A 26,596-nucleotide genomic window follows, 5' to 3' on the forward strand; every position below is an offset into this window, starting at 1 on the left:
AATAGTATCTCTGTTACGCTGACGTCATGCAGTCACATTGACGTCGAGAGAGCTGATCCATACGTGACTTCAAAGATACAGTTTTTAAAAGCTGCAGCTTGGTTTTGGCTGAACAATGTGTGCACACGCACACACACACACACACACACACACACATATGCACAGTACCCCTCTCTCTGCTGTATAACTGATTCATTCTTACAAGTGATTTGCATTTCAACTATATTCCCAGCCTTTCCTTATTTATCCAAGTCTTCATTATTTCGGCAATAGTATGGCACACAGCTTCAGGGTGTGGCCTTGTAACCTATAAGTTCCTAGTTCAAGTCCTTAAAGGGGTCTTGGAACAAGAACAGCTGGTAGTATAGTTGTTAGAGCTGCTGCCTTTAGACTCAAAGCGCGGTGGGTCAAATCTCACTTACTATCACAGTACCTTTGATCAAGGTGCTCATCCTAAAATTAACCTTCTCTGTAAATGGGTAAAAATTGTAAGTAACTTAACATTGTAAATCATTTAGTAGAAATGCATCAGTGAAATGAATTAATCTAAATAAGTAGAAACTGATTTTGTGGCAGAAGATCAATATACATAATAATATAAAAATGCAGTGGGTTTGAGCCCTGATTGGGGTGCCTTGCGATGTACTGGCGTCCCATCCAGGGTGTATCCTCTCTCCCTTCAGCCTTGCGCCCTGTGTTGCCCGGTAGGGTGGTTGTAGATGTTGGTTGAATTCATTAGTAAAATGCAAATTAGTTTAAAATTTGTATTATTCCCTATAGTGAATTACTAATTTCTCGATGAAACACTGCTATAAGTGATGGAAAGCAGAACCGCTCACACGTATGTTTGAACCTATAGGTGCACGCTGAGGAGATCTCAGGGAACAATGGATACGTTGAACTTTCCTTTTGTGCCAAGAAACTGGATGATAAGGTAAGGTTTTACATTTTTGCCTCCTACCTCCCACCTCCCACCTGATAAAAGAACGTTATTCATGCTGGAATTTTGTCTGCCAGCTGCTGTACCGCTCCTCTCGTGCATCTTGTGTCCGTAGGATCATTTTGTTTTCACTGTGTTTTGGAAAGTTACCATCATTTCAGTCACACTCAGATTTCATCAGAAAAACCCCCTTGGAGTCGGAGTGTCGCTCCGTTGTTTGGCTTCAGATGTGAAATGGAGAATCCCATTTTGAGAGGTCTTTAATGTTCTTTCATGGGAAGGATAATGGCCTGTCATGTACGTTTATCAAAGGAAGGCAGGGCTCTGTGTTCGTTGGGATCTGGAGGTGGGGTGTGTGAGCTGCGTGAGCTCGGCTGACAGTACGGTGGGGTGACTCTCTATGCCTGTCTCACTGTGTCAGTGTACCTGCAAAGTGTAAATCTCTGTGGTGTCTTTCTCTGGACTTACATCCTGACTGCCGGTATGTGGAAATCCTGCACAGGAGTGTAATAGAACCATGTTAGAGTACATTCACATTTGCATTTATGCATTTCGTAGATGCTTTTCTCCAAAGCGATGTATGAGTGAGTAAACAAAAGTGCATTTCACCAACAGACGGAGAGACAGAGATGAAGACATGCAATTCTTGAAGTAAAGCCAATCAGTCCAATAGTGCTGTTTTTGCTGGCATACTACATTACATGGGTGGCTGCATATGGAATTGATCCAGAATATAAAAGTACTTCAATGTAGTTCAAGTTTATGTAGCAGGAGAGAAGTGAGTGCAAAAAGAAATGTGTTTCGAGACTCTTTTTGAAAGTTGAGAGGGTTTCAGCAGTTCCGAGGGAGAGAAGGAGGTCAGACATCAGAATCAAAACTGAGAACCTACAGAATTTTCATTTGTGGAGGTGCACGGTGCTCCTGCTGTTGTATAGGAAATGATGAGGTCCTGCTGGTACTGTGATCGTGTTGTAGGTCGCAACCAGTGTCTGTCTAGAGACAAACCGACCCATTGTGGGCAAACCTGTAGAAACACCAAAACGTGAAGAAACTTGAGATTCTTCTTCTCATGTCTCATCCTGCTGGTCTGTCTGTAAATGATTTTGTCCAATTTGGGATCTTTCAAATAGACTCCCAAGAGAGGACCCAAAGGTTGCGGGTTCAATTCCTACCTCTGGTTGCAGTACCCTTGAGTAAGGTATTTACCCTAAAATTGCTCCAGTGGAAAAAAAAATTACCCAGCTGTATGAATGGGTAAATACGTAATTGTAAGTACCCCAACACTGTAAGTTACTTTGGACAAAAGCATCAGCTAAATAAATAAATGTAAATGTAAGAGAGAAGCTCTCCCTGAGAAAGCACACACAGCCAGTCTGCAGGGCCTGTGGTCCAGAGAGGAGGCCAAAGCTGTGGTCCCCAACACTGGCTACATATAAGGGCAGCCGTGAAGAGTCACAGCATTCTGACCGCAGGAGTCCTTTGGCTCGAAGGAAGCACTCGGCTCCTGAATAGAGACCGTGAACTCCAGATTACAAGGCCTACTTATATATATATAATGTAAGGAGGAAATGTCATTTTCTTGTGCTGGTCAAATAATACATTTACTTCCCTGCAAAATTTCAGAATGGTCTTGAATGCATCTTCAGCATCACTTTACAAATGTTGACTCAAACTTGGATGCAAATTTGGTTAACAAACTCGCCTCCTTGATCTCAGGTGCTCAGAAAGCAGAAGCGTGTGACAAATGAACCTGTCATTAATTGGGTAACTGAATATAGACCAGGAAACTGCTTCATTCGATTGGGCTCCTTTTATAGCCCCATAATAGCAGTAATAAGAGTTAGCTGTTTAGTATATTAATCATCAGTTCACATTATACATTCACATTATGTGAGCGATACGTTTATTATCCAGTTATTTATCTCGATCATAAACAACTCCTCTCCTAGACAGTTGCATGAAAGCAATGATACTTTTCACAGAATAATAATGGACTCAGTAATACCTACAGCAGCTCATATAGGGAGGATACTTATTATGGCTCCTCTGGACTTTTGCTTTTCGTTGTTTCGGCTTTGTAGTCGTTATTCGCTGTTAGAAATGTGTCTCCCCTGAGATGTGTTGTTGCTTCGGGTGCCTGCTCTCCTTTGAAAGCCACATTCACCTTGGACCAGCGTTTCATGTTCCAGTTCCGACAAAGCGCCCCGTTCACGCTCGCATTTCAAAGCCGTTGTGCTGCGTACTTGCCAGAGCAGATGTGGCGAAATACATCTCTCAGTGCAGTTGCGAAAGAGCCAAAACGTTGTGCCCAAACCACCCAACTGAGTCCGAACACTTCAAACCGTTACTAGAGCCTGCTTCCCCATTCACGAGGAGCGGAGTCATCTGGGTGAGATGATATGGCATTGTCACACATTACCATGAGCGCCTCTGAATGACCATTTAACACGGTCAAAGTCAGGCACACAAAGGTCAGGTTCGCCCCGTTTTTCACATGTCCACCTGTGCTGTCAGTGAGCTGTACCACAGCAGAGTTTTTTTTCTGCCAATTTAGAACAACACAGCCTAGTGGGATTTAAAATCTTTGACCCCTGATCGCACGATCGATTCTTTTTTCCTGCCAAATGGTTGTCACGGCACAAGCGCGAAGCCTCAGACGGTTATATGAACAATACATTATTCAGTCGTGTCACGCCTGACAGATGTTGGTGTAAAAAGTCCATTCCGACAACAAAAGTCCTGCTTTTTCAAGCCCCAAATCTGATCCGTGGCAGAACATCAGAATGTTACATACGCAGATAAATCTAGCACGGATATGAAATAAAATTGAAGCTGAGGGAAAAAGCACGGCGCACGGAGCCAAGGAAGGCGCAGGCATTTCTCACTGCTACACAAGCTATAAAACGGAATAGGAAGCACTAGGTGTTGACAAACAGAACAAACCAATTTGCCACCTGATTAATAGCCTAGCGGAGAACGCACTGTGAGGGAAGGAAATATCCGTTTGCCAACTGCTTCAAAGGCGACCGATGGGCTGGGAAGCAGCCTGCGAATGGGATTTATCAGCTGGAAGGGTGTCATGGAGTCTGCGGAATGGGGAGAGCCAACCCTGAGGAGCCTGGGTGTGTTATCTTCACTGTTCAGCACTCAAGTACGCCCGTCTGCGCTTCCCCGGGAGGTTCGGCGGGAGCTCGGTAACACCGTTTGGGATTTTAATTAAGTGTGCTGTCAGATGGGAGAGAGGACACCCTACTGCAGACGAAGAAGCAGCTCACGGTACTCGGCCTGTCATCTCAGGCCCGACGGTGTGGAAGGCTGAAGTTATACAAGCAGGTTTGTGGGTCACTGCTAATTTATTTCAGTCCTGACAGGCCTTCCATTGCAGTCAGCTCTCCGCGGTTGGCTCTGCTTCCTCTTAAATAGCTCTGTATGCTCTAAGTGTAAGCATATAACTTCTGCGGGTTAGAGGAGAACAGTTCGTGGTAATTCTTGAGGGCTTCGACTCAATTCTTCCCCTTCTTGACTTTTTTTCTCAGAGTTGTCGCTGAATCCTACGATGTGAGCGCCAAGTTGAACAGACTGTAAAGGTGATCGCCACCACACGCAAAGTCTTTGGGAGGTGAAGGCAGGAAGCTGAGATAAACGTGGAACGGTGAACTTTGCAGAGACGCTACAACATCAGTCAAAGCTTTGAGTTTGCCGCCGTAATGGACGATAAGTGTCCACAGCTGCAACTCCGCCGTTGAGGATTAAGTGTTGACGATTGCGCGTCTAAATCGGTCCGCTGTGATGTCACGGGCAAGTTGTTGCCGTGACAACTAGTTGGAATATACCTGCTCTTCTTTCTGTCCCCGTGGAGATGTGACAGACAGATTCGAAGAGAGACGGGGGGAATTAAATGCCTTGTTCCACTTCCACGTCCTCGAGAGAGAGAGCATGCTTTAATGGTCTCCCTTATGCCCTACCGGGCCCATTGATTGGGCCGCCTGCCCTACGGAGTTAAGTGCTCATGAAATTACAGGTCCAAAAATCCTGCCCTGATGCAACAGGTAGCTACTTTCCGTTGCTTTTCGCATTTGATTTGTCACAGTGATGGACAAAAGCCTCGCAAGAAAAAATGTAGCAAAATGAAATAAGCACAGCTGGGAGATGAGTCATTTCCGTGTGTTCTAATCCAGTGCGGTGTCCTAACAGCACATCTGTCTGTGTTGAGCGTGCATTTCCGTAACCCAGTGACAGCATCAGACTTCTTGGCTCTTTTTTGCAGGACCTCTTCAGTAAATCGGATCCGTTCCTGGAGATTTACCGCATCAACGATGACGACACTGAGCAGCTGGTGCACAGGACGGAGGTAGGAATGATCTGGAACGCCAAGAATGTTGGCCAGGGTGCTCTGTAAATGGTTGAGGGAAGCCGCGGACCATCCCTGGCATCTGATGCGCCTTCTCAAGATACCTTCGTGTTGAGTACACATGTTCAGTGTAGAAGAAGGCCTGCAGTGACGTGTTCTCCGCCTGACACGCTCCTCACCTTCTCCAGGTGATCAAGAACAACCTGAACCCCGTGTGGGAGTCCTTCAAGGTCTCTCTGAGCTCCCTGTGCAGCTGTGACGAGGACAGGAAGCTAAAGGTGAGTGCGGACTGTGGGCTCCCTTAACAAGTCGTTTGCGGGTTTCCTTAAAAAGCTCCCTCCGGGTTAACGAACTGTCCTATTAATGAGCCATCCATAGCTAATGAGCTGTCCATAGGTTGCCGTAAGGACCTCGCACTGCGTCACGCAGGCGCAGGGATGGCCGTTAGGATGGCTCTCCCATCTCCCGCTCAACGCCCTGCTTCTCCCTGTAATTACTTCCCAGAGCCAAAACTCCCCTGTTTCCAAATATGACGCCAGACCTCGATTATTAGTGCAGCTGGATTATGCTAAAAAAAGCAAGACGTGAGCAACTGCGCTCTGGGCTTTTCTTAAACGGATCTTGCACATGTTCATCTTTAGGTCATGCTTGCTGTGTTGGCGTGTTTCTAGCTAAGTATGAATAACAACTCTGTTGGCCGTGACAGAGCTTGGATTCCCAAGAATAGAATGTGTGATGTAATTCCTAGGCCTGGTGAATGAAGGAACAATGGAATGAGTGAATTTGTTCTCCATTCAGCTCACAAATTTCTGAGGTATTTTTAAAGACGGCTGATTAACGGATGAGGGGGGCGCGGTGGTGCAGTGGGTTGGACCACGGTCCTGCTTTCTGGTGGGTCTGGGGTTCGAGTCCCGCTTGGGGTGCCTTGCGATGGACTGGCGTCCCGTCCTGGGTGTGTCCCCTCCCCCTCCGGCCTTCCGCCCTGTGTTACCGGGTAGGCTCCGGCTCCCTGCGACCCCGTATGGGACAAGCGGTTCTGAAAATGTGTGTGTGATTAACGGATGATTAAATAAACGGTTGTGTTCGCATGTTCTAGTGTCTGGTGTGGGACTACGACTCCAGGGGGAAGCACGACTTCATCGGGGAGTTCTACACCACGTTTAGAGAAATGCAGAAGGCAACGGTAGGAAACAAGGTGAGTGCTGCGCGAGGCTTTCGCCTTCGAGCTCGAGAAGAAGCGCTGATTTGTCGTTATCTCTTGAGACAGAAAGGCCCAACGTCCCCCTTGCTCTCTTTGCGCCACCCTAGGTCACGTGGGACTGCGTGAATCCAAAATATAAGTCGAAGAAGAGGCATTACAAGAACTCCGGCCTGGTCATCCTGAGCGAACTCAAGGTAAGCCCGCTAACGCCGCTCTGGGAGCCGATGCGCTGCCACGTTAATGTAGCCTGCACGTCTGTATCGTTGTATTTCATCATCTATCTGCGCTGCTGGGGCGGGCAAATCGAATTCCCCACGTGATGGAATTACCTGAAACGGGGTAGGATTGCTCCTGCGCGGTTATTGGATTGGACGTTGTATGAGAAATGGAATAGATGCGTGATTTGACCCGCAGGATTCCTGTGTTTTCCTCCATTTACAGCACCGCTGTCCATAGTTGTTCCGCTAACATCTAACTCCTCGCCCCTGTGTTACCCCCAACTTTTTTCTTTAGCACTGAGCGTCTTTGTAGGTGATTAAAAGGGATCTCTCTCCTCCTGGCCCAACCTTGTCAGTACTTTTAATGAGCTGTTTAATTTACATGAAATGGCTTATTCCTTCTGCTCTTTTTCTTCCTGTTAACTCCCTTCGGTTTCAAAATGAACTCTTTCTGGGATGATCTACTGTTCCTGATTGTAACATTTTCCTTGCCTTTGGTGATCCTTCCCTGGAGCTTCACAGAGTCTACTCCTTCTTGGACTACATCATGGGCGGTTGCCAAATACACTTCACCGTAAGTTGAGGCCTGCTGTGCCATTGTTTGTCGTCCCGTAGCTCGTGTGCAAAACATCCGCAGGGGTTTAGGATTTGCATACAAATAGTGCACAGATTTAACATTGTTTGCATTCGTGAGGGTGTTTACAATGATAAACTGCCCTGCGTATGTATTTATTTTTTTTCACTCATATGTGTATTCCTGGAGGGTTTTACACTGCATGAATTCTTTTTTTCTGGACAGATGTTCCTATTGCTATTCTTCCTATTCTCACTGGCAGAGCAGTTTTTTTCTTTGAAAGGTTTTTCCTACTAGCCGCCACTTTGGCTTTTCTCCCATCAAAGAATATAAATTGTGTTGTGTTCAGACTCAGGAGCTTGCTAGATGTGGTAAATCCAAATCAATTCTAATAGCCTTTAAGCTCTACCCTCTTAGCTCAGCTCCTACTCCTTTACCATTAACAGGCTCGCACCAGTGGCACATCTCACGCACACACACACTGACTGAAACCGCTTGTCCCAGGTGGGGTCACAGTGAGCCGGAGCCTAGTCCGGCAACACAGGGCATAGGGCTGGAGGGGGAGGCGACACACCCAGGACGAGATGCCGGTCTGCCACAAGGCACCCCAAGCGGGGCTCGAACCCCGGACCCGCCAGAGAGCGGGACCCGGTCAAACCTGCTGCGCCACCGCACCCCCCCTCCACACCAGTGGCATAACAGCAAATTTGTGAATATCTAGAATTTCTTTGCCCTAGCACACCTACTGTAGGAATAAAATATCCACTCAGAAGCTACTCTTATAATGCTAAAAATCACTCTGGGCTGCAGTGTGTTCTTGTATGGCTAAGGGTGACGTATCCCCCAAGCGACAGTCGATCACTGTCTTAAGTTGTCATAGTTGTGGCAGCTGGAAAACTACACTTAGTACCAAGTATCTCTGAGCGATGGTGTTGATAGCCCTGTGACTTGTCACTTTACTTCTGGATTAGGTGGCCATTGATTTCACTGCCTCCAACGGAGACCCCAGAAACAGCTGCTCCCTGCACTACATCAATCCCTACCAACCCAACGAATACCTGAAGGCCTTGATAGCAGTAGGAGAAATCTGTCAGGATTATGACAGGTGGGTATCATTCATCTCTCCCTTCTTGATGTTTTTTGCAAGGACTGGTGGGTAGTAGGCAACCTATGCTGTGTCAGTCATATTGCCCTCTTTTGAACTAAACACCCTATGATGGTGAGATTTTATGACAGAGTCAGGAGTTATGACTTGCCGAGGTTGTATGTGAGCATGTGCTAATTGCAGATAAAGTTGTCAATAAGGTGTAGGGTGACATGTCAGCCACGTAGTCCAGTGACTTAGTGTTAATGGCAGCAACTCATCCTCTGCCCTGTCCCTTGCCTACACATGCCATGCGCATGTGCTCCAGGTTCGTCATGTCATATGACCGCCTATCTGCCAGGCGTCATGTTGCCCTGCTTGGAGGGCGGGCGTGTTGCCACCCGAGTACTGTCAGTGAAGTGGGATCTGCTTGCTCAGTCGCACCTGAAAGGATGGCTGTCAAAATACTTCTGCTACCTTCTCGCCACCTTCATTTCATATCTCTGGTATCCTGTGTCAATCTGACTGTTGCTCCCTCTGTTAATTGTGCATGTTCATCAATAAATGTGTCCTGTCCATGGCACACTGTCAGCTGACCCTCTATCTGCTTATTAAAAAGCATACATAGTAATGATGATGTCATTAGAGGCTGGTTTCCAACAGGGAGTCAGAGGGTTCTGACTGGATGTGCTGTGCAGTCATCCTCTGGTGTGCTACACAGTCGCTCTCACCTCAAGGGTGCCAAATAACGCTGATATTCTCATCTCGGTCAAGCATGCAAGTACTTTTCAACAAAAGAAAATATTTTAATTAATGACTAATGGGAGTCCATGCTTTTTTTAAAATAAGGCTGCGACTTCAGGCTGCGAATTGCAGTGAGTGAAGGATATGAGGTATCAGCGGGGCTGAGGGTTTGGGGGGGTATTTGCGATGACTCATTAGAGCCTCCAGTTAGCACAGTGCAGGTCAGATCGGAGATGTTGGCATCTCTTCATGTTGCCCACAGAGAATCTGTCGCTGCAGCTGCTGATTGGATACGAGTCTCAAACAGAGGCACGTGGTGTGTTTCCTGGCACCTGCTCCCTGTGGGCATATGCCCCCAGTTTGGTCCTCTCTAGGTCTGCTAGCTATTGGGAGTGAAGAGACATACAGAGGGCTTTATATTTAAACAGGAGTGCTAGAGTAACCCTTCGCTGTGGTTCAGCGAATACCACCCTATGGCTGCGATCGTCTTCTTACTGCTTCTTCTGATTTGGCACTCCATTGCCTGTTAAATCTTTAAAGTTATTTCATTACTTGCTACTTTATTTAGTGGCTCAGCAGGATCTCTTATCCAAGCCAACTTTTGCAGCTTCCACACTTTGACTCACTATTTTGCCCAAATATTTCAGTTGTGTCTGAAATTCTAATGTTCATCCTTTTTCCATAGAGCACAGTGCTCACCAGTCGGGTATTTTAAGTGATAGACTATCACTATCCTATCATTACTCACAGCTCAAAAAAGACGTGCATCTTTACAAAACAGCAGGAGTGTACCCAAAAGTTATGCAGCAGTGTGGATTCTGAGTAGTTATTCCTCTTACGATTTAAGTGTGACTGACCCATCGGGGCTGTCGATCAGTCAGATTCACTGGCATAGGTTCTCCCGTCACTTTTGCGCCAATTTTCTGTGCTATTGACTTCAACATGATTAATAAACGCTGGCTTAATCATAAAGAGGATACCCATGGCCGATGTGCATGAAGGAACTGAATGAGTAATTATTCTAATTACTTATTACAGAGGTTTATTTAAAAAAAGATTCTCTTCCAATTGGTATAAACCATATGAGGAATTTATTCATTAAGATGGATGTAAATCTCTGCGGTAAATGTCCAGGAAATTATTTTGTTCTAATTAATGACACATAACAATATGCTTTCCTTTTATTCTTACCACACTGGACAAAAAGGAGAAAGCAAAATCAATGTATCGGAGTATTTGAAGTTTCAATGTGGGTGTGTCACTTTAATGGCTCATTCTGGAAGCAAACATCATGCTGTACTGGTCTCCTGAAAAAGCCTGTGCTTCCAGTGGTTATTAACACCTGAGTTTCAGTCCATTAGAGTTTTTGAGTCATTATATGTTTTTGAGTCAGAGATTATGGGTGCCACAATGACTGCCTATCTTTTCATCGATAATTACGGAATTGGCCCTGTTGCGAACAACTACAAGAAGCGATGGCGCACATGTCACTGTGTGTCCAAATTAAGCTTTCTTACAGGTACCTCTCCTACTCATAGACCCCGAAGCACAGGAACTTCTTTCCCTCTCCCTCAATTTCATTTTCTCTCTCTCAATTCTGGTGTACCATATTCTCAATGGTACCACTGCGAGCCAGTGAGCAGAAAATCAGGAGTGGGTAGCGCTTTAGAGATTGTTCTGAAAGCATAGGGATTGACTGAAACTGGCTTTGCGGAATATCCTTGATTTTTTCTGCCCATGCTGTCCTCAAAATTTTGTTTATTGCCTCTGTTGGACATTGGGCAAGTCTACCGATCTGCAACATTTTTGGTGCCCTTGGATGTATTTGACCGTCAACGCATCTGACCAGCGTCACTGAGAATCGATAAGAGGTCATATGTAAAAGACGGTCTGCAGCTAGGACAACCGTCTTAAAAATAGGTGAAATTTACAGAGGAAGAGGATTCCAGTCTAATTAAAGATGCACAGGCACCCAATCAGTCTGTGAATCTTGATCAACCGCTACACCCCAGCCAGACCCCTTCGCTTGTCTACTTCTGCTCGCTTGGTCGTCCCGCGCACAAAAGGTAAAGCACGGAGGTTCTCGCTTCTGGCTCCGTTGTGGTGGAATGACCTTTCCCTCTTGCTCAGAACTGCGGAAACTCTGTCTACATTCAAGAAGGGTCTGAAAATTCACCTTTTCCAGTCCCATTTCATCCAAGATCTCTCCAGCTCATGTATGGTGTAAATGTTCATGCACCGTAACTTCATGAGCATCACCAGATAAAGCCTTTATTCAGCCACTATTCCGGCATTGTATTTGCTTGCTTGTGTATCTTATAATATTTAAAAAAAAAAATGGTAGGAGGGTATCAGTTGTCTATCCTGTGTTTTATGCACCTACTTGAACGATGAACCTCAGTGCAGCAAGTGGTAGGTAACAAACTAGGTTTACTTGAGTCACATGTCTGCAGCTATGTCTCCTTCTCTTAATTTAATGCATAAATTGTACTTTTGCTGACATGTAAGTTGCTTTGGACAAAAGCATCTGCTAAATGGATAAATGTAAATGTTAATGAATCTCTCGTCCCATTCACACACAAGACCTGGACACCACGCCATCCCGTCCGCCTGTTCCCTCTTGTGAAATGTCCACAAGCAACATTTTTCATTACTGCTAACTTTCCGTTGATCTGTACCGCATGGCTAACCGTTATTTAGGCTGTGTGGACTAGAAATATTTAAAGCATTTGCAACTGCAAAATGACTTGGGGTGCGGTGGTGCAGTGAGTTGGACCACAGTCCTGCTCCCTGGTGGGTCTGGGGTTCAAGTCCCGCTTGGGGTGCCTTGCGATGGACTGGCGTCCTGTCCTGGGTGTGTCCCCTCCCCCTCCGGCCTTACGCCCTGTGTTACCAGGTAGGCTCTGGTTCCCAGTGACCCTGTATGGGACAAGCAGTTCTGAAAGTGTGTGTGCAACTGCAAAACCTCAGCATAGATATTTATGAGTCTGAGTGAGATTTGCTTCTAGAATTTGCAGTCAGAGAGAGAAAATAACAGTTTTCCATTATCAGGCGTTGCGTTGTGTTAGCGTTCAGTGAATCCGTTATGTGGCTCAAGATGATTAATGACATCTCTGGAGCTTTGGCAAGAATTCAGGAATGAACGTGGTGCCAAGTCTCATTGTGAGTCACTGAGAAGGCGATGCCCCCTTGACTCTCCTGAGTTACTCTCTTGTCAGTGTTAACAGCATCAGACGGTGAAGGGTCAGCAGATGTAGCTCTTAGCTTTCTTCGCTAACTTCCACCTGTGGGCTTCTCACCGATAGAGGGCTTGACATGAGAACACAGCAAACACGGTGAAGCAGCGCCAGCATTATGGACTCGGGAGTCCTTAGGGGTTGAAAATCATGGTACAGGGAAGCTAGAATTTAAAAAAAAAAAAAACATTTCTGTATCGTGGGGCTGGTGTATCCTGAGAGTGACGGGAAAAACAAAAACAGATCACTGCGGTTCAGAGGAGCTCGTGGGAGGAGGTGCTACTGGGTCGCTGGCTGCGATGTGCTACACGCACAGCTTTGCATTTTAATCGCATCTCCATGTCAATGCAGCACACACACTGATGTTGGGAACCAAACATATACTTGTGCTTATTTAATCTCTGCCAGAAAGCGTGAAGAAGAAGAACGATGGGGAAAAAAAAAAAAGTGGACCTGCTGGATTTTATGCATGTCTAAATTCGGCAGTGTGCTCACGATAAATTTAAATATTCGTCAAATGAAATGAGATTGATGGCGGCGCTTGGCCACGGCCTCTACTGGATCCCAAGCGATGACCTGCTGTTTGCAGTTGCGTCCAAATGGGTTTGAAGGCTCCAGAGAAGGTAGCGCTTCCTACGCGTGTTCGCCGTGCTTCGGCTACATTTCGAACCAGTCACGAATAAAACGTTCACCTCGTTCGAGCGAGCCTTCCGCACAGCGTGGTTCTTCATTTTTTCAACCGTGCGCTGAAAGGAACGTGTTGGCACCCATGTTAGGTTATGATTTAGCTGCTTCGGGTTCCTCTTCTGCGCTCTTCCAAACACACCTCCGAATGTGTATTTCAGTCACGATTGTTTTTGGCCCCAAATGTCATCTTTTTCATTCTCTGCCCTGCCTCTACAACACAAATTCAATCAAAGGAGTAGGACGTTTTTCCTTTGACTTTGCGTTCCGGTCCTCAGTAATCCACATTCGGCATTAACTTAACTTACAGGTAATAACAACGTTACGTTGACATTGTATCTGATTGTGACAGCTTATTAAAAGTTTGGCTGTACAGGAATCAGATGCTTATCCTTGAGTGCCATCTCCCTGACAACCTGGGCTGAGTTGAGAGCACATGCTGATAGCCAGTCCACCCCCTACCCCCATCCCTCAACCCCAGAAAATGAATTAAGCAGCTAATTGGACACGTCAACATCGCTAGAAACAGAGATGTTATTAGAGGGGAGCCAGAGACGCCTGGACGCAGCTTTTTCGGGGGGGTGGCATAGCGGACAGCACACCGTCACCAGCCAGATAAGGAACCAATATTTCTGCAGTGGATTCATTAGTCATTGATCATTTTTACGGAACGATTGTTTTGTGGAGGAAATGCGGGCCCGGTGAGTCAAAGCGGACGTGCCTTTCTTAATGCGGTTTCATCTGCCACATTATCCCAGCGTCTCCCGTGGAGCGCTGGAATCAGTCATAGAGCAACGCTGGTGGGCTGATGGGAAATCATGCTGTATTTGTCCGTTCAAATTTCCGGTCCATCTGCTGACCTCCTATAGGTTCTGCATCAGCGACAGATTATAGACCGCAGCTGTATTGCCGTGGTGATGAAAAATTCAGATTTGAATTATAAAGTTACAGCCTTGGGGGGCGCGGTGGCGCAGCGGGTTTGGACGGGTCCTGCTCTCCGGTGTGTGTGTGTGTGAGTTATAGCCTTGCCTTAGCTGCTTATGGGAGACACGGTGGCATAGCACCTGGGTGGTGCAAGAGGACATGAGTTTGATCCCCGCTCAGTCTGTGTGGAGTTTGCATGTCCTCCCTGTGTCTGCGTGGGTTTCCTCCGGGTGCTCTGGTTTCCTTTCACAGTCAAAAGACATGCTGTTCAGGTTTACCCATAGTGTGTGAGTGACAGAGAGGGTGTGTTCCACTGATGTATGGATGAGTGACCCAGTGTAAGTAGTGTATCTAGCAGTGTAAGTCACCGCGGTAAATAAGTTGTGTGTGCTGGTTACACTACATAGAGTTCATTGGAAGTTGCTTTGAAGAAAAGCATCTGATAAATAAATAAATGTAAATGTAACGTAAATGTCTCAGGGGCCCTTGCTGTCTGTGGTTGGGAAATACATTAGCGCGTCTCCCTCTGCCTCTGATGCAGGAAGGGAATCCCTGACCTGCATAAATCTCCATTTTTCTGACTCCTTTTCCACGGTGCGGCTGTGACTCTCCGTCTTTGTGGCTCTTACTTTACTGCTGTCCTGCTGTGCTTCTCCTTTTTTCCTTTGTCTCCTTGGTTTCAGTTTCTCGGTGTCTTTAATCCTTGTCTTTATGATTTTCCTGCTGTCGCTTTCTCCTCTTTTTGACCCAGTTTTCCCACCTACTTTGTTGTACTGTCTGGCTTTTCAGCTTTATCTCACATATGGTATAAATTGAGTTAATTAAATTCTACTTCACTTTATATGTTTGAGCTTTAATGTACTGTGCATTCATCGCTTTGGTATCCATTATGTTTTTGAATACGGAACATCGAAACTTCAGTCACTGACCTCATTGTGTTGTCTCCTTCAGCGATAAAAGGTTTTCGGCCCTAGGATTTGGAGCGAGAATCCCACCAAATTATGAGGTAAGTGCTTTCAGTGAACCACTGTCAGTCACGTATGTTATAGTGGATCTGACCTTCCTCCATATAATAGTTCTTAAGGACATGACCTGTTAGGCATATTTAGAAATATTTAAGCCAGTAATAATAGGTATTGACACACACACACACACACACACACACATATTATCTGAAACCGCTTGTCCCGAGCGGGGTCACGGCGAGCTAGAGCCTAACCTGGCAACACAGGGCGTGGGGCCGGAGGGGAAGGGGACACACCCAGGGTGGGACGCCAGTCCACCACAAGGCACCCCAAGCAGGGCTTGAATCCCAGACCCACCGCACAGGGAGCACCAGCCAAACACGCCACACCACCACACCCCCTCTAATAATTATTAATTAAATGATAATAATACTTATCTGAAAACTTTTGCTAAAATTAATTTTTTTTAAATAATCATACTTTCAGGCATCTGATACTCATTCTGACAATTTTTTTTTAAGCAGTGAAAGAGTAAAGCTGAATTCTGTCCAGTTTGGCCTGTAAACATTCTGGGTCCGCACATTTCGGAGTTGTTCTCTGAGGGTCACTTACAACGTGGTGAATAAACGGAATCAGTTTTGCTCAAGTTGTCCTGGACAGGCAATTCCACCCCGGTGACCTGGAACCTATTATTTCACATAGCGCTCTGCACGGCTCCTGGCTTTGAGCCTCGCTATCCTTGCATGCGGCAGTGCACATCGTGTGAACTTTTTCTGACTTCTTTATCTCTCAAAAGCTCGAAACCACTTGTCTCAGTTAATTTGAGAGGTTGTCAAATCAGCTTTTGTCCCCTGTTTATAAGGAAAAAAAAAAAAAAACAAGATGTTGTTGATGTTTGGAGCTGACTATTAGTCATCATAATGTCAAACCTAGGCTGGAAATGCTTTTTTGACTGGGCCCTGAGGAATAAGTACTGGGAAAAAAAACCGATTTGAATAAGCACCCCAGGAAATTGTTTGAAGTGCAAAATTATTTTTGTTTTTTAATTTCTGCGAGATTAGATGCAGATTGGTACACCCTCTGTTTTCCTTTGTGGATCTGACCTTGCCACCTTCTGTGCTGAAGTTTAGTTTTCTGATCACTGTTCCACAGACTCCAGTTTCATACTGGAGTGTGAACTAGGAGAATTGCTGTGGTTCGGTGCGATGCACGGTAAAACATTTTCGCAACACGCCATACATCGATTTAGCTAATGTGAATCGGTCATGAAGGGAATTTTAACAGAAATGAAACAAGCGATACAGTGTTCTCAAGACATACATAAATATTCAAAAAGTTTATATAACCTTCTCTTGTTTGCCATACTTGTGTTACATTTCACAATGTCATGTACAGGTAACAAACAACTGTTGTGATTGTTACATGATTACAAGCTCAGGAAATTACCTGTACAGTATATGTATATAGTATCACCATATTATGAGTTCTCACTAATGAGTATTTGCTGTGTTCACAGACAGAATACATAAAGACTAGAATAATTATGTGGGAAAGTTAGCCAAGTACAAGTGGGTAAACACGCAAGCTTGTTTGCACAGATGGGATACTGCACAGCCGATTGTTTCAAAACCAAAGATGCTCAAGAGCTATGTTGAGAACAGCCCTCGGTTTATGAATGGATTCCCTCAGCGAGTGCTGTCTGGATTTCAAGGTATCATGAGAAAGTAGGTCTCATTTCTGTCTGACTTGGCTTCCTTTTTCCGCACACAGGTCTCTCACGATTTTGCCATCAATTTCAACCCCGATGATGATGAATGTGAAGGTAAGAGGAAGCTCCTTTGTTCACGCTGGTAGAGGACCCCAGAGTTTGGGACAGTGGGACACAGCTTATGGCTACACCGGAAATAGTCATATAGCCATATTTCGTTGTAAAAATGCCCTCTGTAAGACTACATTTGAAAGAGACGTTGTTTCAGTGTCTTATTCTTCATTTTCAGTCACATATCTTGTCTGAGACCCATGGTTCTGCTTAACCCAAGAATCCTGGGGAATTTACCCATGAATCAGCATCCCACACACCTTCAGTGTTTCTCCTTTCCCGCTGTCTGCCGTGAGCTTTTGCATTAGACCCTGCTGACTCTCTCCGGCGGCTCCGTCTTCCTGCCAAGCTGTTTCCCACACTGTCGCCATACGCCAGGCACCTGCTGAGAACCTAAGTGTTGCTTTCTGTTCCCACCGACCAGAGATCCAAGGTGTCGTGGAGGCGTACCAGAACTGCCTGCCCAAGATCCAACTGTATGGCCCCACTAACGTGGCTCCCATCATCAGCCGACTGGCAAAGCTGGCTGCCAGGGAGGAGATCACCGTAGAAGCCTCGGTAAGCCCCAGTTAGCCTCAGTTGGTACCCAGGCAGGTACAGAGGGTCACATGATGGTAAAAGGCAAACCTGATGCATTGAAACAAGCACAATGGGCAAAGTAAACTCAAATATGAACCAGGTTCAATACTTCATTGTTTTTCTTATGAAATTTAGGACATGAGAATGTTAAATTCTAAGAAAATGGCAGTCAGCCAAATTTGTCTCATCTTTTCGGATTAGTTCACAAGCTCTTCGAAGATCAAGAGCATATCTCTGACTGACAAGATTTGTAGCGTTCTAGTTGGAGAGACCATGTAACCGCTTAAGCAGACAGCAAATAACATGACCGTTAGCTGCAAAAGCACAATAGAAGGGCAGCGCAAGGCTTGGACATTTTGCCATTATGTATTGGTGATCTTCATTGCCTTTTGGGGAGATAAGCACAAATGCCCCTTCCCTCCTGTGTCCTTGGGGTGATCGTCATTTATTATTTACCTGGTGTCACAACCCCCATTGTTACCCCTTCCCCATTTCAGATCATGTTTCTGTCGAGCAGTCTAAAGGATCGATGATCATGAGTTCCTCCCATGATTTAAAAGTGCAAGCAAGGAAAATCTTTTGTTAGATTGTCCTCTCAGGGGAAGAGTGGACAGATTATGTACACAGAGGTCTCCACCTTAGGCCGGTTGATCCAGAACTGTATGATGTTTCCAAAGAGAGCGTTTGCTATCGAATTCTTCAGGACTTTGACCTTCGGCCCGATTCATGCCAACTACATTAAGGCACATGGATGCAAGACCAGTGGGTTTGTGAGAGGGACACACAAAAATGAGAAAGATCAAACTTTCCCTTGTCCCTCTATACAGAGGTATCACATCCTCCTGATCCTGACCGATGGGGTCATCACAGACATGGCGGACACACGCGAGGCTATCGTGCGTGCCTCCTACCAGCCCCTGTCCATCATCATCGTGGGCGTGGGCAACGCCGACTTCACGGACATGCAGATCCTGGACGGGGACGATGGGGTCTTGCGTTCTCCGAAGGGGGAGCCTGTGCTGAGGGACATTGTACAATTTGTCCCCTTCAGAGACTTCAAAACGGTCAGTGTGCCTCGCTGTCCCTGCACCTCGCTGTCCAGTACAGTGATTTGAAAATAGCAAGAGAAGAGGGCCATGATGGTTCAAGGTGCTGGTTCAAAGCCCGGGAAGGGCCTGCTCCATTTAACTTGACCAACATACTTAAGGTCAACTGGTAATAAAATGTAAATTTTACCAAAGGATAAAACTGGTTCCTTGGACAAGCATGTCTAAACATTGTAAAAAAATCATTTCAAATAAATAAATAAATAAATAAATGCTCAAATGCATAGTACTCAAAGCCATATGGCCAGGAATCTTTAAAATATTTTGAATATTTGAAATACTGGAATATTTTACTGAAGACTTTCAGTTTTAGAGCTATACTGAGGGGTACAACATTGGGGCGCCTGACTGGTGGCTGGGTCTGCAGCCTCTCCGCTGTCTACTGCCCTTTTCAAAATGACCTCTTCAATATTTCCCCCTAACTCCCTTGGCACGACGATGATTAGGCAGCGATCAGCCCTCTGTTGCTGCCATGTACTGTTGTCATAATGACTCACCGTCTTTGAGATGAGTCGATAACCATGGAACAGAGCAGGTAGTGGTTCACTGTGTTTAACAGGTTCTGTGCTTGGCCTCCTTGTTCCCTATAATCTGCATCTGTAGTGTAACTAGGATCAAAGCCCTCTGCTGCTGCACATTTTGCCTTTATTAACATTGCCCATTTGAACCAGGGGATCATTTTCTGAGGAACCTGTGGTTTTCTGGTATATTCAGCAACAGGAATCCTTCTAGGATTTAAACCTACGACCTTCTGGCAACAGGTCCTGCCTCACTAACATGTAATCCCCAGTACTTATGATGCTGTTCTGTGTTCCAGGCCTCTCCAGCTGCCCTGGCCAAGTGTGTCCTGGCCGAGGTACCCAAGCAGGTGGTGGAGTATTACAGCCACAAAGGCATTCCTCCCAAATGCCCCATCGCCGACTCGTCGTTCTCCATTGCTGGCACGCCTGAATAATGGATCGGGAGTCCGACTGGCTGCTCAACCCCCTTGGCGGTCTACGGAGGGAAGGGACACTGTCAAGGCAACCGAGTTATGAATATGTTTCTTTTTCTCACCTCTGGACTGTCCTCTGCTTCTGCATGTAGGAGTCCCTCACAGGCTTTCTCAGTAGGGAAACGGGGGCTCTTGTTTCCAGACCGCTGCCTTTCAGCCCCCCCCCCCCCCCCACATTCCAACTCTCCCAGCAGACTGTCTGTAACCCGTCTGCAATGGCTCGCCTTTCCTCCGGTCTCGTTTCGCTCTCCCGTTTTTGTGCGTGGTTCTCCACCCGCTTCCTGACATCTTAACATTTTGACAGACTGCGAGACACGACACCGGGAGGAGATCCCAGATCTAGTGGAAGATCAGCCCATGAAGACGTGTGACAGCAGCTCTCCTGGCGCTTCACAAAGGAAGCTTATTATTCTATGAAAATGAATGTACAGTATTTATGGGAGATTAATTTGCACCGACTGCATATCCATCGATAGCCACTATTCAAAATCAGTTTAATTTCAGTCTGAGCAACTGCTATAAAACATTTCATTAGGAGCCTTTTTCCCAGCATTTATTTTTTTTAATTCTCTTTAAAAATAAGAAGAATGAAAACATGCAGGTCTGAATTGGCTAAATATAGAAAGATGCTTAAAGGTTTCATGTATCAAATAATTATATTTAATATTGTATGCCTCAGTATACACCTGTCCTTTCATTGTTTTATGTTTGTTCTGATGTATTGTGATATTTTCATTTTTACTGTTTGTTGCCCAGTTTAGCAAATCTCTGTCATATCTACAGTCCAAAAAATCCTTTTGGAAAAAGGCGATTCCCCATGAATCCCCATGAATCTGCATCCCACACACCCAAACCTCTAACCCTCAACCATAACCTAGTCCTATCCCTAACCCCTAACCCTTAACCCTAAAATTTAAACTGATGTATGAGTGTGTACAGCCGAGCATTCCATGAGCGTGTGTGTGTGTGTGTGTGTGTGTGTGTGTGTGTGTGTTTGTGCCTTGTGGGCTAGAGATCTTGCCACGGCGTATAAATAATCTGCTTACACCTGCAATGTGTCGTGTGAAGAGCGTTCAGTCAACCCTTCGAAAACATTAGTGCGGAGCCCATGAAAACAGTATTCACAGTGAGGCTAGATCTTGGTTTGAGCTCTTCCAGTTTGTTGATAGACTCGCAGGTCTGATGTGCTCTGGAAGACGTGTGATGTGAATTCTTAACTTGTTATGCATTTTAATTGCTGGGAATGAGGTTTTTTTTCCTGACACCTCCTGGATTGTGCTGTCATTGTCATAGCGTGGACTGGTTAGACATCAATTTTTCTTGCAGCGTGAAATGAGAACCACCTTGTATGCTGTTCGCCTGAAAGGCTTGGCCCTTGTCAGTGTTCTTTGTTTAGTCTTTCTGACATAAGGGGCTGGAAATTTGTATGTGGGAGGTGTTCCACAGCAATGACCAGGCACCTCAGTCAGAGACTGGGATGAAAGTGCTTATGATGAATCCCCATTTTGATTGGATGATCACAGTCAAATTAAGAATTAATGTACCCATCTGGTTTTACTGACCTGCCATCCAGGATGTGCAGTTCTGGAGGTTTTAAGTTTAGCTGTTCATCATGTAAATACTGAACATTCAGCAACAGTAACTGTGTCCCCGGAAACGGCAGCAGTCATTAACGTCCAAGGAACTCACACATGTAGAGCGTTCGTGGAAGCTGATGAGGTCTCTGATGATGGCTGGTCGGTAGTACAGCTGCAGAATATGAACTTCACCCAATATACTGGTCGCCAGAAGAACTTCTCAGCAAAATCTTGAGACGGACTTATAATGAGACATAAGTTATTCAACCTCTGGGGAAAGACAGAGTGTTTAAAAAATTCAGTGTGCTTGCAGACTGCTCAGTGGAGTTCTGCGAATTTGCACTTCAGCAAAAAAAAAAAAAATTGTATAAACACCTACATCTGCTGGGTATGCGACCAGTGTTCCGCTGCGCTCGCTCCGGGCCGGGAGTCCGGAGCAGCGGTGGCTGCTGTGGGCCGAGGAGCTCAAATTGCACATTTCAGCAGGTACATATGGAACATCTGGACTTCCTGAGAAGCACACAGGAACGGCGTGTTCGAGGCAGTCACCTCACTCTTTAAACCTACTGTTTGTTGGGTTCCGTTCCTACAGTATTCAAGTCCGTCTTTTCCTTGAACGCTTTCGCCAGGTACCCGACATGAATCGATATCTGCCGCCATCGCTGAGTCTCACTTGTTTTAATTATTCTGCGGAGAAATAATCACCAAAGGAAAATTTAAAGTGTACAACCGCCTTGTGAAATGAGGTGGAATGTGGGGCTGCATGGGCTGTAAGGCGAAACCTACGTGTTTGAACGCTTACCTTTACCTTGTCATTTCCATACTGAGAAAGAGCTAGAGTGGAGCGCCAACCAATCCCCCATGAGACAGGCCCACTGGGAGCTCCGCTTAGTTCAGCAGACACACACACGGTTACACACACATTCACACTCTCATGCACAGACAGCACAGCTCAGAGTCATCATCCCAAACCCAAGGGTATGTGAAATGTACTATCAAATCCCCAGAGGAGACCCATCACCTCTTAAGGCTCTCACATACAAGCCTGTGCTTCTCCCTCCCTGCTGCTGCTACTGTCTGAATCAGACAGTGTGGGAGGAGGGGTCTAGGGGTGCCAAGGAGCAGTTGGTGTGGCACCATCCCAAGAAGCATGCATCCCATCCCTCACCCTGCTAGCTCGGGGGGACGGGAGGACAGCACAGCAGGTGAGTATCAAACTCCTGCTGCCTTTAATGTATTCATAACAGCAGGGATGATGGGTAATGTAGAGGGAGGGATTCCCTATCCACAATACACATGGATGCAAAAGAATACTTGAGTATGCACACGGTTGATTCGTCTTGCTTATATTCCAATAGAGCCTTGATACATGGAAGTATGGTGCGATGCTGTATATTATCTTCATCCAAATGTTTCTTCGCTTACACGTTTCTTGCATTTGCTTTGACTTCGAAAATGGGGAATTTAAAGCAAAGCGCGCATTTCAAACTTTGCCAATAGTGAATCAATACAAAGAACTGATTTTATTGCATGCTGTGTGTTGAAAACGTGTTGTTTGTACTTTATACATATGACTAGGAAATGCAGGCCGACCTTTTCGCAAGTCCTGGTCTTAAGATGAACGATCCTAATTTTCCATTGACCTAAATAAGAACCTCAACCCGTCAACCGCATGACAGTGTTGACCATGTTGTATTTGTCTGTGACCTTAAATTTTTGTGTTTTTAACAGGAAACTAAATAAATATGAATTCCTTGTTATTTGACAAGCTTCCTGGTTATTTTGACAAGTTCCTGGAATAAAGAGTCGCGTATTTTAAGCGAACTGATGATTTCTGTGATTTGAACCGTTCACGGTTTTGGTTCGCTTCATCATCACAACTTTAAAGAAGGGTCTCACTCCTTTCCTCGCAATACAAACTGAGTGTCTAAATCAATGATATGATATGATATGATCATGATGATGTACTTACTGTATATACGATCATGAACATATTATGAATGTATGTGTATCATATCCATCTCTTGGAAACATTCGGGTTCAGATTCCCTGCTCAAGGCTATAATAGCGGGCTGCCTGCTAGGACTTGACCCCACAACCTGTGTTTTAGTCTAATTGCTTAACTACATTCCTAATGAACAAAAAATGTAACACTTTCAATCCACAGATTAAAACAACTAAGAAACTCCATAGCCGTTGATCATAGAAAGCATGCTTCGTAATTGTGGGTAGAAGAGCTACAGGAAGACCTCCTCAACTTACTTTTTTAATTAGCTACCAATTTGATTTAAAAAAACAAACATGGCAAACGGTAAATAGCTATTGGGAGATTTTTTAAAAAAAACAAAAACACAGAAGCTGTTCTGCACTGGCCTGAAGAGCATGGATTTCTTCCAGTGGTCACATTTATATTCCAGGGAAATCATTCAATCATCAAACTAAATGAGGACTCGGCTGTGAGTACGTGCAAATAAGGCAGCGCCGGGGTGAGAGGGGTAGCAAATAAAAAACAGCCCAAAGACTACCGTCCAGGGGCTCCAGCAAACATCATTTACTTTATAATTATTGTTTCCTCGTCAGTGATGCGGAGCACAGACTGATACCGTGGAGGAAATTAGGGAACGGCGAACAGTTCAATGAGCAGTTTCCGAAAGGCTTTGCTTTTCATTGCACGCGTAGTCGACGGTTGTATTGTTTTTCCATTTTGTATATCCAGATGTCCTCGCCACCTCTTCCCCGGCTAAGAAAAGGCTCCAGCTCACCTGGACGCAGCGGCCTACTCTATCTGTGCCTCCCTGTCACACAAAGCACACAACTTTGCGCTATCTCCCCCATTTAGTGCTGTTGATCGCTGTCTTCCTCCGGGGTGTGTAACTGTGGAGCTCTGAGTTTGTTCTCACCACTACTGTCACTGATTTTTTACTAACCAGCAGATGGTTGAAATGTCTGAATAATTAACCCAGTCCTCTCTGCTCCTACAGTCCCAAGTGAAATAGTTCTGCAAGAACTGAGCACAGATTAACATACAGTATAGGCAACAAGTTCCACACCGCAGTGCCGGGCGCTCGGGTCCCGGTTCCCTTAAGAGGGGCAGGTTCCTGTGCTTATAAACGTGGCGGCTTGCAAGGTTTCGCTCATCCGTGGGTGTTGGGATGTGGGAAGAGAAATGGACCTCCAGTGTCGGAGTTCTCCTCGAGCCCGGTTCCCATTACCTCCTCAACCTGCCGCCACAAGTCCTCTCGCATCCGAGGTCATTCTCTTCGACCCGTACGCATTACAGGCATCAGCACTTTGTGAGAAAGGCTCCGTCTGGAGAGGAAAACTTCAGGAGCCACGCTAAAACGTCAGTACATCCGCTTGTCTTTTGCAATGTGCTGTTTCAGCACTGCACACTCTCCCACCCAAAACAGTGTCACCCTGTCAATGTGCGGTTACACAGAATTCGCCGAGAAACTGTCCGATGTTTTGATTTGATTCCGACTCCATGTATATTTTCAGAGCGATTCTCATCTCGCAGAGGCGCCGCAGCCCCAACCCGGCAGTGATTCACAACCCCAGCTGAATATAATTTTCATGGAGCACCACTGTGCGGCTTTCTCCACTCTTCAGGAGAGTGACCTCCCCCATCGCTGGATTACATGTACACAGGCCGCCGTGCGTCTCATCTTTTCCCTAAAATATCTTCTCTAAAGCACTGTGGGGGGGAGCTGCAGTGTTTCCTTCTCTGAAGAGTCAAACCCTCTTCCTTCACAACCACCCCCCCCCCCAAGCCCCTAATGCCAAATCAGCTGTCGTCAGGCTGAAAGAAAAAGAGAGTTGCAGCCGCACCCGTTTGGGGGCATGGTGGTGCAGCGGGTTTGGCTGGGTCCTGCGCTCTCGTGGGTCTCTGGTTTGAGTCCTGCTTGGGGTGCCTTGTGACGGACTGGCGTCCCGTCCTGGGTGTGTCCCCTCCCCATCCAGCCTTATGCCCTGTGTTGCCTGGTTAGGCTCCGGTTTGCCACGACCCCACTTGGGACAAGCAGTTTCAGTCAGCGTGTGTGTGTGTGTGTGTGTGAGCCGCACCCGTGTCAAGGGTCTTGAGTGATTTCGATAAACTCACGTGAGCCGGAAGTCAGGGTGTCAAGTTTAAGGAGCGTCTCAGGAATGGCTCAGTTTAACTGCCATGTTCTTACAATACCGTTGATAAGCAATTTTGTGTAAGAACACATGTAGAGCAGTAAAGGTGCCAGTGTTTTAAAAGTTAAATGTTTAATTCTGAAATACCGTTCACAATGACACAGTGATGTCTAAACATGCAGTTATTTATTATATGAATTATGTGTTATTATATGGGGGGGTGCGGTGGCGCAGTGGGTTGGAGCGGGTCCTGCTCTCCGGTGGCTCTGGGGTTCGAGTCCCGCTTGGGGTGCCTTGTGATGGACTGGCGTCCTGTCTTGGGTGTGTCCCCGCCCTCTCCAGCCTTACGCCCTGTGTTGCCGGGTTAGGCTCCGGTTCCTTGCGACTCTGTATGGCACAAGTGGTTTCAGATGGTGTGTGTGTGTTATATGTGAAATTAGAGTGACTTGCAACATCTTCCTCCCCAAAAAACATGATTGCAAGTAACTGGCTCGCTGAATGTGGTATTTCTTTTAAGAGCTGTAATTATTTACACATAAATATTCATTCCATTTACAGTTAAGCCGAAGCACTGTCTGCACAGCAGCATCCAAGGTTGGAAATGATTCATCTTGGCCAGTAAATTTTTCCACCTTTATCTCTGGCTTAAAAAAGTCAAGTAAAATGGGTCATTGTCGGTTAGCTGCTCTTTGGACGTGTCCTTGAGTTACACCTCTTCAACCAGATGAAGGTGCCTCCGCGTCGCATTTTACGTGAGAATGGACTTGAATTCCTAAAGACACTTTCCTTTCATTAAACTGCCATTGTGAGCGCATGGCAACTAAAGGATGTTTCCATGGCGACTGCGCTCGTGAGGAAAGAATCGGTTATATGGGCCTCACTGAACTCAATGGGCTTGCTATTGGGTTGCTTCGGAGGAATGAGAAGCTTTGATTGTTTGGCTCGACGCAGGTTCGAGGCCGCAGGGGAGCGGGGGCTGGCAGTGTCTAGCCCCGGGAGAGACGGAGGCTTTGCTGTGTGGAAACCTGGTAGTGGATTGTATAACACCTCGGCATAGTGCATGAGCTCACATTAGCGACTACATGACCACATGGCGCTCCAGCCAATACAAGCAGCTGAGCTCGCATAATTTCACCAAGTGGAAACAGAAATTGCAGTACAACCAAAACCCTGTCTTCTTCGATCCTTCTCAGCAGAAAGGAATATCTGCGTTAATTTTCATACCCTCGGGTTCAAGGGATGACGGTGGATAGCAGGGCTCGGTCTTTCTGGAGGAGTTGTGGCGCGAGAGGAAATCGTTGAAGGCCCTCTCGTCGAGTTAGGGGGAGGCAGTAAGCAAACCGTTGTGGCTGAGGAGAAGCAGCGATTGATTTAGTGGTACAATTAGACGCCCCTGTACACAGACCACTTAAGAGCACATGTACCGTATTATTGGCTGTAAAATCATACTGCTCAGGGAAAGGAACGGCCTGCTGGTTTGTTGT

At 46.0% G+C, this 26,596-nt stretch overlaps 1 protein-coding gene across 1 annotated transcript in view; it reads left to right on the forward strand.

Moving 5' to 3' along the window:
• cpne7 (copine VII) overlaps positions 1-19,963 on the forward strand; it is a 31,677-nt gene extending 11,714 nt beyond the window's left edge. Inside the window, exons 4-15 of the mRNA XM_018752499.2 lie at positions 860-934; positions 5,208-5,291; positions 5,480-5,569; positions 6,388-6,486; positions 6,600-6,686; positions 7,225-7,284; positions 8,256-8,389; positions 14,908-14,962; positions 16,692-16,743; positions 17,165-17,298; positions 18,147-18,383; positions 19,243-19,963. Of these exons, the coding sequence (XP_018608015.1) occupies positions 860-934; positions 5,208-5,291; positions 5,480-5,569; positions 6,388-6,486; positions 6,600-6,686; positions 7,225-7,284; positions 8,256-8,389; positions 14,908-14,962; positions 16,692-16,743; positions 17,165-17,298; positions 18,147-18,383; positions 19,243-19,380 (1,245 nt within the window). The 3' untranslated portion in view covers positions 19,381-19,963. The remainder of the gene's footprint in view (positions 1-859; positions 935-5,207; positions 5,292-5,479; positions 5,570-6,387; positions 6,487-6,599; positions 6,687-7,224; positions 7,285-8,255; positions 8,390-14,907; positions 14,963-16,691; positions 16,744-17,164; positions 17,299-18,146; positions 18,384-19,242) is intronic.
• Positions 19,964-26,596: the final 6,633 nt, after the last annotated feature.

Source organism: Scleropages formosus, chromosome 11 (genome assembly GCF_900964775.1).
Source record: "Scleropages formosus chromosome 11, fSclFor1.1, whole genome shotgun sequence".
NCBI classification, from domain to species: domain Eukaryota; kingdom Metazoa; phylum Chordata; class Actinopteri; order Osteoglossiformes; family Osteoglossidae; genus Scleropages; species Scleropages formosus.